This window comes from Nyctereutes procyonoides, unplaced genomic scaffold (genome assembly GCF_905146905.1).
Source record: "Nyctereutes procyonoides isolate TBG_1078 unplaced genomic scaffold, NYPRO_anot_genome, whole genome shotgun sequence".
Taxonomy (NCBI): domain Eukaryota; kingdom Metazoa; phylum Chordata; class Mammalia; order Carnivora; family Canidae; genus Nyctereutes; species Nyctereutes procyonoides.
Window position 1 is genome coordinate 58,175,881 of NW_026575131.1, and position 13,783 is coordinate 58,189,663.

Below are 13,783 nucleotides of genomic sequence, written 5' to 3' on the forward strand. Positions count from 1 at the left end.
GTGGGGGGTCTCAGGGCTCAGGCAGTGCCAGGCCCTGGTGGGGGTGGTCCTGAGGGCCCTGCCCTCCCGGCTGTCACCCTGGACTGGACGTCTGGGATCTGTTTGTAATCCCACATGGGAAGGACCATGAGGAAGCCAGCCCACCTGATGCTGGGGGGCCCTGGGGTTGGGAGACCAAGGCACAGGTGTCACCTCCCCTTCCCCGGGGCTGGAGGGTGTGGGGAATGGAGCGCAGGGAGCGGGCCTGTGTGTCCCTGGGGGGGCTCCCCCAGAACCCGGACGTCATCCGGACGCCTCCACCACCCCCGGGAATGCACCCCCTCCTCTTAGACACCCCCCCGGAAACACCGTGGTGTATCTCCGACACGCTGCAAGCCTCTCGTGCAAGACGCCCTGCATACCTGGCACGCAGCTCCGTTTCCTCCTCCTCACTGCTCCCGACTTACCTGAATGTGGCCCGACTTCTCAGGTGTCCCCTCCTGTCACCCTCAGAGCCCGTGCTCCAGACCTTCCCTCATGTGATTTCCGGGCTCTCCCTCCAGAGACCCCCATCTCTGACGCTCCCAGAGGCCTTCCCAGCCCCCCCCCCCCCGCGTCCCGCCCGCCGTCTGGCTCTCTCTGCAGCCAGCAGGCCCCGTCCCCTGCCCTGGGGGAGCCCAGAGAGTCTGGGGAGCCACAGCCACTCTGGTCTGTAACTGGGTGGGGGCAGCTTTCAAAAGGCAGAGCCAGAGGGGACTCTGCCGCCGTGTGTCTTACTTTAGGGACACGGAGACAGAGGCACCCGTCTGTCCCTCGGCCTCTCCACCCATCCGCCGTCCATCTGTTATTCATTCCCTTCACTGGTCCACCCGCCGCTCCCCCATCCTGATATCTGCTCTGTGCCTGTGTTGGGCTCCTCTCACCTGCCAGGACCTCGGCCAGGTGGATACCAAGGATGCAGCGGTGACCGGGACAGATCTGTCCTCATGCAGTTGATAGTCAAGGGACATGAATCAAATCACCGCTCGGCGTGTGATGACAACTCTGAAAAGGAGAGAGTCGTGCAACTTAGGGACCCCAGGAAATCCAGGAGGGTCTCTCTGAGGGAATGACCCAGGGGCTGTGATCTGGAGGATGAGAGGCCCAGGTGAGGAGGACAGAGTTCTAGGCAGAAGGAACAGCATGTGCAAAGGCCCTGTGGTATGTGTGGCTCACAGCACATTCCGGGAACAGAAGGACGGCTTGTGTGACTGGAGGTGAGAGCAGAGGGGTGGTGGAGGGGAGGACAGCGCCGGGCTGAAGCCTGGGGCCCGGGAGAGCGCCTGGGACCCTTCAAGCACAGAAGTGATCGGATTTCTGAGTGGGAAATCGGCGTTGGGGAGAGGAGAGGCAGGTGGGGCAGCCAGGAGGATTGACTGGGTTCTGGACTAGGGGAGTCTCAGCAAGTATCAGATTCCAGAGATCTGCGGGCAGGAGAGGGGCCCCGATGCGCTTGTTCCTTCGCTCCTGGCTTCCCCCGCGTCCCGCAAGGCTGGTCCCGCAAGCCTCTCCCAGTTAGCACCCCTGCCCGAGCGGGACCCAAGGGCTGTGTCGCTGTGGGCGTCGCCTTGTCCCTACCTAAGATGCGGGTGCAGGGGCTCCCCCCATCACCCCCAGGAGCCTGGCTGCGGCGGGGTCCCTCGCACCCCTCTCCCGCCCCATCTCCCTCCAGCTGTGCGGTCCGCACATGCTCCTTGTGCCAGCCTCATCCTCGGGGAGCCCCGGCGGGAAGCAGCCTTGAGCCGCTTGCTTCCCCTCCTCCCCGAATGGGGTCCCCTGTGCCCCGTCTGGAACCCCGGGGGGCGGCCAAGGTCTCTCCTGGGAGCTAGCGGACAGGCCTTCCGGGCCCTCTCCCAGGGGAGGGACAGGGCTGTTGCCCAGAGCTGTGTGGGGACGAGGTGGCCCCTCCGCCTGGAGCCGTTCCTCTGAGCTCCTTCCTCGAAGCCCTGGTTGCTTGGGGCTGCGGGGACAGCTGGGGACAGCCGGGCTCCTCCTTCCCAGGATGTCAGGTCCCTGGGGGCGGGGGGCGGGGGAGCAGAGGACCAGCGCGGGCAGCACAAGGGCCACGACTCCGGGTGGGAGGGCTGGTCAGTAGCACCCGAGCCCCTCCCCGACTTGGGCCTAAAGACCGCAGCCTCCCCATTTCAGATCCCAGGAAGGCTGCAGCTTGGGGTGGGGGGGGGCCTGCCTTGCCAGTCGGCCTCAGGGCTCTGTGGCCTGGAGGGGCTCCCGTTCATGCGCCCCAAGGCTGACTGACCAGCTGGAAGGGCCAGCCTGCGGGACCCACCCCTCCCAAGACCTATCCCCAGGTTCCTGTCTCTCTGAGCCTCAGTGTGGGGTGGGGGCACAGAGGTGAGGCCTTGGCTGAGCCCGCTGTGGTGGGAATCAGGTTCCGGGGTCCCCTCTGAGGCCTGGCCAGCCCCCCCCCATAGCAGTGACCAGCGCCTCCATCGCAGTAGCCTCGGCCCTGTCGTGTCATCCCCTGCCATCCTCGCTCTGAGGCTGTGGTGCAGGGGGGCAGTTTTTGTGCCCGAGGACTGCCCAGGAGACACCTGTCCAGACGGTCCAGATGCCGGCCAGCAGTCCGGATGCGAATCCCAGGGGAGCACCTCCAGATTAGTGTCCCCAGGAGCTTAGCACAGGAATCAGCACAGAATAAAGTCAACGCCTCCTCCCTCCACCCACGGGGCGGAGACCCTGCTGGAGCTGGGTAAGGGGAGCGGGGAGTGAAGCCCCAAGTGCCCGGGCTGGCTTGTCATCAGAAAGCCTGGCATTGTCCCCCCCTTCCTGAGACCAGCTCAGGCACTTCTCCTTTGTGAGCACCACTGTCCCTATCCTTGCATGGACAAAGGTGGCTGGTGGCCCTGAGGCCCTCGTTCCTGCCCCCCACGGGATGAGCGCTGACCTAGGAGTCCTCCTCACTGTGGGGCTAGGTCATCCACTTATCTGGCAGGTGTTTATGAAAGACCCCAGTGTCTTGGAGACACACCCCACCCCTTCCCAGGAGCTCCAGGCCCAACAAGAGCAATGTGTGTGCTCGGGGGCGTCCTCCACGGTAGCTCACGTTGGGGTGCAGCGGGCTGCGTCAGGCTGTGATGCTGGGCCTGCCTGGCTGCCAAGCAGGGCGGGCTTCCTGGAGGTAGAGGGGAAGTGAAGCATTCACTGGCATCGGCCTCCCTGTCACCCTTGTGGCCATGCCCGGGCCCCCCAGCACCGAGAGGACTCAATGTCTGCTAAGAGAGCAAAGCTGAGACAGGCCTTTCGGGGGGCGTCACGGACCTCTCTGCGCCTTGCCTCTCCCATCTGGACATTGGCACTCGAAGCCGCACCCACTCCAAAGTCAAGGGAGGTGTGGATGGCGGCAGTTCTGGGCTGCACCCCGTTCTGCTGACCAGCCCGCACCCCAGCGGGGGCCACGATGAGGCCTGGGGCCCTCTTGGAACACAGGAGGCTCCTGGACAGTCGTGATCTAATCGAGCCCAGGCTCGGGGTTCCTCCATGCAGTAGCTGGACCGAGAGAGGCCTCAGGACTGAGGGGACTGAGAGGGACGCCGAGGCTGGGAGGGCGGGCAGCGGCTGAGCAAGCAGAGGAGCCGGGGACGCCCAGGGGACCTGCGGCCGGGCGCTGCGAGGCCTGGGGCTGCGGCCACCTGCTGACCTGAGCCCCGAGGAGCAGGTCCCCCGTCTCCTGTGTCCCCTCCATCGTGTTTTCCCGGTGCGCGTTTGGAGCCAGCAAACCCACACTGGCGGCCGCCCGCGTCCCTGTCCCCCGGGGCACGGGGCACTGGGCATCCCGAGAACGCCGCCCGCCCGCGTCCACCCCCGGCTGCTCCATGGGCTGTGCCCCGCCTGGGCGGGGTGGACGCCGGTGCAGCGGCGAGCAGGGGCCCTGCCTTCTAGGGGACGCTCCGCGCGCCCCGGGCTGCTGGGGTGGGGGGGTGGGGGGGCCGCGCTCAGAGCCCCGCCCCTCGCTGCCAGCCCCGCGCAGGTAGACTGAGGCTGGGGCGCCCGGGGTCGCCCGGGGTCGCGCATCCGCAGGCAGGAGCGCGGGGGAGGGGGGGCGGGGGGCGGGGCGGGGGCGGGGCGCGCGGGGGCGGGGCGGGGGGGCGGGGGGGCGGGGCGGGGGCGGGGCGCGCGGGGGCGGGGCGGGGCGCGCGGCCGTACTAGGAGGAATACGGCGGCGCGGCCGGGCGGGGCTTCCCCGCGGGTGAATGAGTCCCTGCGCCGCCGCCGCCCGGGCAGCAGCTGCGGCCGCGTCCCCCGCGCGCCCCGACCCTCCCCGGCCCCCGCGAGCCCGCGGGGCGACCTCCGGCCTCGGCCCAGCCGCGCAGGTGAGCGCCCCGCCCCCGCCCGGCGCCGGGCGAAGCCACAGGTGGGGGGACCCGCGGGGAGCACGTCGGGGGCCCGGCCCGGGGGGGGGGGGGTCGCGGTCCGGGGCCCCCCAGGTCCGAGCGCCGCCCCCACCTGCCCAGGCGCCTCGGGTCTGTCTCGGGAGGGGACGGGAGGGGACGGGAGGGGAGGGGGGTGACGCGCCCTGCTCGACCCCGCCGCGGGCCCAGCCCGGTGCACCCCAGCAGGCGCCCCGCGCCCCCGCGCCGGTCGCAGGGCCCCGGTTCCTCTCTCCCCAGACCCTGCAGACCCCACCTGGCCTCCTGCCCCCATGAGGAAGACCAACATGTGGTTCTTGGAGCGGCTCCGGGGGTCTGGGGAGCACGGCACCCCCGGGAGCGAGGCCGGGGACAAGGCTGCCAAGGGGCCCCTGTACAGCAACGTGCTGACCCCCGACAAGATCCCCGACTTCTTCATACCCCCCAAGCTGCCCGCCGGCCCCACGGATGCGGAGGGGCAGGCCGAGCCGGGCCCCGCAGCAGCAGCCACTGAGCAGAACCCGGCCTCGGGCCCGCCCCGCCGAGCCCCCCGGAGCCCCCGGCTGCCGGCCAAGTTGGCAGCTGAGAGCAAGAACCTGCTGAAGGCGGCCACGCGACATGTGATCCAGATCGAGAGCGCGGAGGACTGGCCGGTGGAGGAGGCTGCCACCAACGCCGACCCCCAGGCCCAGGGCGCCATGTCCCTGCCGTCGGTGCCCAAGGCTCAGACATCCTATGGCTTCGCCACGCTGGCCGAGAGCCCGCACACGCGGCGCAAGGAGTCCCTGTTCCACAGCGAGCACGGGGCCCTGGCTCAGGTGGGCTCCCCGGGGGCTGGTCGCCGTCGGGGGGGCACCGCCAAGGCCAACGGGGGCGACGGGGTGCCCAGGGAGGCGGTGGGGGCCCTCATGAGCCCCAGCCGCTACTTCAGCGGCGGGGAGAGTGACACCGGGTCCTCGGCCGAGTCCTCCCCGTTCGGGTCCCCTCTGCTCTCACGCTCCGTGTCGCTGCTGAAGGGGTTCGCCCAGGACAGCCAGGCCAAGGTGAGCCAGCTCAAGCAGTCGGCCGGCCGCCACGGCTCCCTGGCCAGCGAGGACGGCGCGCCGGACACCAGCCCCGGGGCGCGGCGCCGCCTGACCCGCAGGGCCGCCCCCGAGCCGGGCCCCGAGACTGGCCAGGCGCCCCGCGCCGAGCACGTGGTCCGCGTGGGCCCCCGGGGCAGCGTGCGGCTGCTGGCGGAGTACGAGGCGGCGCAGGCCCGCCTGCGGGTGCGCCTGCTGGCCGCCGAGGGCCTCTATGACTGCCTGTGCGACGCCCGCAGCATCAACTGCTGCGTGGGGCTGTGCCTGGTCCCGGGCAAGCTGCAGAAGCAGCGCAGCACCATCATCAAGAACAGCCGCCACCCCATCTTCAACGAAGACTTCTTTTTCGACGGCCTGGGGCCGGCCAGCGTCCGAAAGCTGGCCCTCAGGATCAAGGTGGTGAACAAGGGCAGCAGCCTCAAGCGGGACACGCTGCTCGGGGAGAAGGAGCTGCCCCTCACCTCCCTGCTCCCCTCCTTGTAAGGGCCTCTCCTGGGGGTGCAGAGGGCACGCCCCAGCTCCCCTCCCACCCGGATCCCGATGGGCAGGAGGCCAGTGGCGGGGGGCCGGGGGGTTTCCACTCAGGCTGGGCGGCAGTCCCCGCTGGCCGGTACCCGGTTGCCAACGGTGACGGGGACGGTAGTTTTCACGGCTTGATTTTTTTCGGAGGAGGAAGAGAGGGGGCTGCCGGGGAGGAGAAGGGGACGCTTTGCGGGGCTGAGTGTCCCCCACCCATGCCCTAAGCTGCGTGCCGCCCTGCCCCTTTCTGAGCTCTGGAAAGGGGCTCTGGCCGGGGGCGGGGTGGCGGCTGGGACCCCGTGCGGGGGGCAGCAGAGAGGGATGGCGGACCGGGAGGTTGCCCGTCCTGAGGCCGAGCCAAGTATCTTTGGTGGTGGCCGGAGAGTCGTCCTGCCGGCGAGCAGCACCGGGCCTGGGATGTGCCAACAGCGGCCGCAGGGCTGCGGACACACCGCCCCGGGTTCGGCTGGCTCTGGCCGCGCTCGGCCCTCCCAGGCTCCGGAGGCAGAGCCGGTCAGCGAGGCGGGAGCCCATGGGGGCCGAGAGCCAGCACCCGACGGGCGGAGGAGGGAGGCCGGGTTGCCACGGAGCTGGCGGTGGAGGAGAGCCTGGAGATGACGCCGGAACCGGGGCTCGTCTCCTGTCTGCTGGTTTCTTCCAGCACCTTCCCTGCCGGCCAGCCGGCCTGACCTGAGGCCCTGCCGGGGCATCTGGAGCCTCCCTCCCCGGCGGGGCCGTGCAGCACGGGCCCCAAGGGCGGTCCCCAGCCCCCGGCCCTCCCTGTCCCTCTGAGGCTGGGCGCTGCCACCCCTGCACACCCCTGGCCGCAGACCCCGGGAAGTGACAGCCGGGGATCCTGCTGGGCTCCTGCTGTGCATGGTAAATAGCTTCGGGTTAGTGTGGGGGGGGATGCAGGGAGGACCCTGGCTGTGCCCTTCATGCTGCATGAGTTTAACTGTTGTGTCGCAATGTGGGTCCTTGAATGACGTCTGTGGACATTTCCCAGCTTCACCAAACGAGGGGTACATCTCGAAGCAGGGGCCAGGCCAGGCCGGCTGTGCCTCTGCCCGTCCCCGGCTGCCTGGCGGGCATGCTCCTGGGGAACCCTGGGGCCCCCTCCCCGTTCAAACGTTGTCCTCCTGACTGGGTTTCCAAATCGCACTGGGGGAGGGATGATTTCCCCCATCGCCGGGGAAAGCACGTGTTCCCCTTTGCACTTTGAGAATCTGGGGCCCTTGGAGCAGAGGTCCCTTGCTGTGCCCCCCGCCCCCCCCTCTGTCCTAGGCCTGAGGCCCCCACAGGCCCGGAGCAGGTGGACAGAGGGCGAATGCTTGGCGCTCGCACCCCTGCTCGCCCTCCGCGGAGGGCCCGTCTTACATGCCCTGCACCGTTTGACATCTTTGTGTTCCGAGTTCGCAGCCTCTCCCCAGTGTGTTTGTTTATAAATGCTGTTTTTAGTGCAATAAAGGTGTTTTGGGAGTGCGGGGGTGGAGATCTGTTTGCTTTGGTGTTTAATAACAAGAGGGATTTTGCCTTGAGTTGGGGGGGTGCTTGTGAAGCCCGGGGATCCTCGGTCTCCTGCCGGGGGCGGAGGCGGGAAGGCCTGATTGCCACAGGGTGACGCCCCAGGGACGCCCAGGCCCTGTGGGGCGACGGGTGACGGCGGCATTTACTCAGCAGGGGTGTGTGCGGTCCTGTCCTTGCCCTCCGAGCACACACAGCCCACCCCACGGACAGCCCACCCCACGGACGAGGGCACAGGTGCTTCGGGAACCACCGCTGGCAGCCTGGCTAATGAGAGCGGGGACCTGCACCCACCCCCTCACTGTGGGAGCCCAGGGCCTGCCCCTGCTGGTTCTGCTGATTGGGGACAAGGGGGACCCGTGGGGTCGTCGCCAACAGGGACCCCCTTTGACGCCGTCAGCTGCCAGAGCAGCACCCGCCCTGCCCCCCAGCCAGAAGGATTCAGAGGGCAAGCGCTTCAGCCAGAGGCCACCCCCAGCCTTGTCCTGGGGCCTGGAGACCCCTGGGCCGGGGCAGCAGGGACAGCGGGGGCTGCAGGCCCCGGACATCTGCTGTTCCCTCAGCCGGGGACACCTCCCAGCCCCCAACTTCACTTTCAGGCTTCGGCTGAGACGGTGCCTCTTCCCGGGAGCCCTCCCAGTTCCCTCGGCTGGGGAAGGGGGCTTTCCTCAGTGGGTCCTACGTCCGATCGCTGCTCACGTGCTGATGGGGGTCACGTGTGTCTCCGACACCAGGGTTGGGGCAGGTTCATCTCGGTCCGTGTGTCCTCAGCCCCGACACCATGCTGGGCCCCCTCCCGGGCTCCTGCGGGGTCACTGGGGAACCAGGCAGCCTGCGGGTAAAGGGGGGGCCCAAGCCCCGCCCCGGCCTTGCCCTCATCTAAGGAGCCGCTGAGACTCGTGTTAGCTTGGGCTCCTCGCCTCCCCGTGTTCTCGTCCCTGGAGGGGCTGGCGAGGCGAGCGAAGGACCCTATCCAGCACAGGCGTGGCGAGAGGTGGCATCCGTCCCAGGGCCGGGGGCTGGGCCAGGGGACACCAGAGAGCAAGGCAGGCAGCGGGGCCTCCTCCTGTCCAGGGAGCGGGGCTTGGGCTGCCCTGGGCTCACTCACCCGGCAGACGGGGAAGCTGAGGTCCAGGGAGTCCAGGTAGGTCAGCGGCACCTTCAGGGACTTGCTCAGAAAGGGGATCGTGCGTCCTCCTCCACCCCAGTTCCGGGATTGACGGAGATGAGGCAAAGCTGGAAAGACGAGCCTTCCCAGGAGGGGCCACCCCGGGCGGGCACTCAGGCTGGGGACAAGAGCAGAGCCGTTTGATGTAGTCGAGGGGTCACCACTGGGGAGGGGGGACGCCTGAGCCACAGCCCGGAGGACCTGCGGGGGCAGCGAGGCGGGTTGAGGAGAGGGCAGGTGCCTCCCTGCACCCCTGACTCTGCAGAGCCTGGGCGGGCACACCCACTCCCACGCAGACCTGGGGGACGGGGCGGCCGTGCCAGGCTGGGTGGGCTGTGGGGGGAGCAGAGGCGTCTGAGTGTTGGTCCTCCGGCCGGGGAGTGCCTGTTGGGCCCCTGCTGGATGCTGGACACGGACCTCTGTGGGGAGCCTCAGATCCCAGCCAGGAAGCCCCGTGTCACAGACAGAGAACGCAGGAGCCAGGTGGGAGCTCGGGACGTGGGCCTGCTGTGCGCAGCTCCTACACAGTTATCCGGTCTCCTGTGCGCACCTGCTTCGCCAGAGAGAGGGCCCTGAACCCGCGCACAGTAGGACGGAGCACAGACGAGGTTTGGGCTGGGTCACCCCACTACTGGCTCAGAGCTGGGGGTCCCCGAGGACCTGCACACCAGGGCTGGCTTCCTCCGGGATCCTCGGGCAGGCCGAGAGCACCCTGTGCCCCTCGCATGCCCCTCGCATGCCCCAGGGCAGGGTGGGCCTCTCCCCACGGACCCCCGGGCCAGGGCCCGGTCTCCTGCTCTCACCCCAAGCCCGGCTCCTTTCTGTCCTCTTGTCCCCATGGGATCCAGGCTGTTAGGACCATCACAAAGCCCCCAGGAGCCGTCGTGCAGGGTTAGGGTCCTGAGCAGCCCCCCCGCCCGCTCAGCCTGCCAGATGAGCCACACTGAGGAGGCCTGGTCGGGTCCCAGGATGTGTTGCCAGGGCAACCGGGTACCTTCTTGCCGTCTTCCCTGCTAGCCACTTACTGCCGGGCAGCCTGTGTGTGTGTCTGTGTGTGCCCGTGTATGTGCCCTGCACGTGTGCCCCTACACAACCACGTGCCTCTGTGCGCCTGTCGACCGTGTGCGTGTGTGCCCGTCTGCACACCTGTGCGTGTCAGTGCAGTCCTGTTTGTACACACAAGACACAGTGCAGGGGTAGCCGTGTGAACAATGGACACACGCTAGTGTAGCCTCGTATGTGTGTTAGCTGGCGTGTGCTCTCCTGTCTGCGCGGCCTGTGTGTGTGTCTCTGTGCATGCAGGGGACAAGGTACACACATGCACGAGTGCGCGCTTGCCCTGTGCCTCGGGACACCCAGAAGGATGTGCACAAACGGGACCGGCGGCCTGAGCAGGCCCCTCCCTCCCGTCTGCTGGCGCCCGGCTGGAAGCACCCTCACCGTGGGCTCCACCCACCTTCTCCAACCCGGGGAACCCACACCCCGGTGAGGGCAGACCCCCCCGACGGTCCGTGACGGCGACCTGATCGGCGCTCAGCCCAGGGTGCAGGCGAGGAGGCAGCGGTCCTCTCTCTGGCAGCCCGGCTGCCTCCCTGAGCGTCGCTGCTCTCGGGAGAGCCACCGAAGTCCAGGCCGCCACCAGCAGTAGGTACCTGATTTGGTGCAAATCATAGAACGCCGCCCCTTTCTCTCAATGGAGCCAGCACAGGCGACAACAGAGCCAAGAGATGAGGGGTCAGATGCCTGGGGACCTCGTGGGCACCTGGAGCTGGCTGTGCCTGAAGTCCACGGCTGTATACCGTTTCTCTTCAGAGGGCCAATAAGGTCCCTTCTTTGCTTAAAGCAGTTTGACGTTTATTTATTTATGTTTTGTTTTGTGTTTCCATTTGGAGTCAGAGAACACGGGTGCAGCAAGTCTTCGGGCTGGGAAAGGAGAGACCGCGCTGACCCAGGGGCGTCCCAGTGTGACACGGGAAAGCAGAGGGAGCCCCGCCGGGGGCCTGGGGTTCCTACAGCCCGCGGGGCTGGGAAAGGTGGTGAGGGAGGGAGCTCCCCGGGCTTTAGTCAAGGAGGGCCTTGCAGAGGGCAGGATCCAGACGGGGAGGGGCACTGGGGCAGCAGGGATGTTCCAGGGCCGGGAAAGGCGCGTGGGTACCGGGCCCACTATGGGCCTCCACCTCACCCTGGCCTGCCCCTGCCTGGCCGGCTGCCCATGCCCTCAAACTTCCGTGGCTCCCCAGGCCCCCACTTGCCCGTCCTGCCGGTGGCCTGCACCCGCCCCCCCAGGCCCTGCCTCAGTGGTGCCTGCTGCCCACCTCCTGGCTTCCGCTTCTCTGGGCCTGGGGCCTCCGCGGTGGCACCAAGCCCCCGTTTCCCACTGGCAGAGGGCAGCGCTGTGGCCTCGGAGTCACGTGGCCTGTCTGGGCCTCAGAGCGGGGCTGCGAGGGCCGGCTTCCTCCGTGGGAGGGCTCACGGCACAGGCACGGTCCATGGAAGCAGCCACAACATTGCCATGATAATTGATATAATCACATTAGGGCGGTAATTATAGGCTACCGTCAGAGCCACTGAGGCCGGGCTCTCCCTTCGCCTCGGGCGCCAGGGCCTCCCCCCGCGGCACCTGCTCCTCCCTCCAGTGTGGGATTCAATTAAGCTTGTTTTCTCCTCTGCTCCTCTGCTGCTGGAGCAAAGGGCTGCCTGCTGCTCCGCGCAGGAACCTGGGAGAAAAGGGGACAGTGGGGATGGAGCCGGGAGGAGTGGGGAGGATGGGAGAGGATGGGGGAGGATGGGGGAGGATGGGGAAGGAGCAAGGAGGAGCGGGGAGGAGCTGAGAAGGAGAAGGGAGGAGCAGGGAGGACAGGGGAGGAGCGGGGAGGATGGGGGAGGAGCGGGGAGGAGCAGGGAGGAGCCAAGCAGGAGAAGGGAGGAGCAGGGAGGATGGGGGAGGAGCAGGGAAGGAGGGATGGGGGAGGATGGGGGAGGAGCAGAGAGGAGAGGAGGTGGAGTGGGGAGGGAGAGGGGGTGGAGCAGGGAGGAGCAGGGAGGACTGGAGTGGGGGTGGGGGGCGACCGCATCTGCTCACCCTCCTCCTCCAGCCGCCGTCCCTGCACTAGGTGCCTGGCCTCGGGGAGCAGAGGGCGGGAGCTGGGGTGCTCCGCTGGTGCCCCGAGTCCGGCTCCACTGCTCAGGCGCTGGCTGCCCGGCTGCCCGGGGCTCAGTTTCCCTCCTGTTCAGTGGAGACGCGGGTCCTTTCCAGGGTTATGTCCGATGTGCACATACCCCAGGGCCCCGCTTGTAAGCCCGAGATGGGTGCAAAGGATGGCCTGCTGGATCCTTGCAGAAAGGCTGCTGACCCTCCTCACACAGGGGAAACGGAGGCACAGGGAGGCAAAGCCAGCTGGCAGGCGGCAGAAGGCAGTTCCCACCGGGCCAGGGGCACACCCAGCCTGCAATTCCTCTCGCGGCCGTGCCAGGCTTCCCACGCGCACGCTCTCTTGCCTTCCGAGCTGACCTGGGCCGCAGGGTCTGGGGTGGAATCCGTGCCACCCCCGTGAGCCCGTGTCCAGGGCGCCCCACATTCTGCCCCGTGCTGGTGGGGGTGGGCCCTCCGAGCGGCCCCCGTGGGCTCTGGCTTGCTGCCGCTGGAGGAGAGCGTTGCAGGTGCCCGGCAGCTCTGGGAGGCGGTCCCTAATGCGGGCACCGGGGACACTAGCCTGTGGGTGCACGTGGGGCCTCGGGGCACTGAATCGGGGCCGCGGAGGTCGAGGGCCGGCCCGGGGCAGGCTGGATGCGGCAGGGGGCGGCTCCCAGGCAGCCGTGTGTCCCTCCCTCGGCCCCACTCACCCGTGAGTCCCTTCCAGGGAATTACTGAACCCGATGGGGGTCTGGGGACACCTGGACTTGCCGCTGGTGTCAGAGTGGAGACTGTGCCGTCTCATCCTCCTGGCTCTGCAGCCTCTGGGCACTGTCCCGCCCAGCCCCATGGCCTCCCTGGGGCCCACATTGCCCGGTGACACCTGAATTCCTCCCACCGCAGCCCCTGACCAGCCCCTGCCACCCGCTATGCTCTGGGTCCCTGGGTAGGGCCAGCCTTTGATCCCCAACCGCCTCAGCTCCCCCAGACAAGCCACAGAGCCCGTCCTTCCTGGGAATCAGGGAGGCCATCACTCCTGAAACTCCCCGAGACGCCCCCCCAGCCTCAGTTTCCTCATGTAAAATAAGGTGCTAAGCTTGCTGTCACGTCTGGGGGGTGCGGCGATGGCAAAGCCAACTTTCAAGGTTGACAGCACATCCAAGGAGGCAGCGGCTATTCGTGTCCCGCGTTACCTGGGAGCACGCGGACGCCAACGGGGGCAAAGCTGCTTCAGACGACGCTCAAGTCCCACAAAGCCCGGGGCGGAGCAATGCTGGCAAGGGCCTCCCAGGGCCCTAGCGCGTCCGTGTGCAGAGCTCGCGTGCCCGCAGCCCGTGGGTCAGGTGAGCGGCCGACCCCCCGGCTGCAGCACCGGTGGGAGGAGAGGATAAGGCCCTTTCCCGGGCGCCAGGTGGCCCTGTGGTGGCCTGGCTGCTGCGGGCTCTGGAAGGAGGTTCTCACCTGCAGTGGCTCCCCTCCCGGGGGACGCCGCGTGACCCCGGGGACATCCGGGGTCGCATGACCGTGGGTCCTTCTGGCATCAGGTGAGTGAGTGTCGGGGATGCTGCCCAGAGTGTCACCTTGCCCCTTGCCCCGCTCTGGTGACTTCTAACGCGAGGATGGGCTGAGGGAGGATGCGTGCTGGCACGGTGGCTGCCGCACGCTAAGCCCTCAGCACGCGCCAGCTGTCCTCCGCCACCTGGCAGATCCTGACCAAGCATCCGCTCCCTGCCGAGCCCTTCGCTGGGGCTGTGGCCCCACGGCCGCCCCGTGCCCGTGTCCTGCTGTCACAGGCCGCAGCCTCCAGGATGCCTCTGCCGTGTGACTCCAGCCCCGCGTGCTCTTCAGAACCTGTGCTGCAAGGAGCGCATTCTGCGCGTCCACCTCACGCCCAGCTGGAGCGGAAGGGACGCCGTGTGCCACCCAAGGCCAGGCCACAGTAAGGACCCGGCGCCGGCCTGGCGGTCTCTCG

The 13,783-nt window shown here is 68.3% G+C and overlaps 1 protein-coding gene across 1 annotated transcript; it reads left to right on the forward strand.

Moving 5' to 3' along the window:
- Nucleotides 1-4,285: 4,285 nt before the first annotated feature.
- On the forward strand, nt 4,286-7,478 carry C2CD4C (C2 calcium dependent domain containing 4C). Its single transcript, XM_055344445.1, has 2 exons — nt 4,286-4,349; nt 4,647-7,478. Exon 2 carries the CDS (start codon nt 4,679-4,681, stop codon nt 5,948-5,950), a length of 1,272 nt encoding a protein of 423 aa, XP_055200420.1. The 5' UTR covers nt 4,286-4,349; nt 4,647-4,678; the 3' UTR covers nt 5,951-7,478.
- The last annotated feature ends 6,305 nt before the right edge of the window (nt 7,479-13,783 follow it).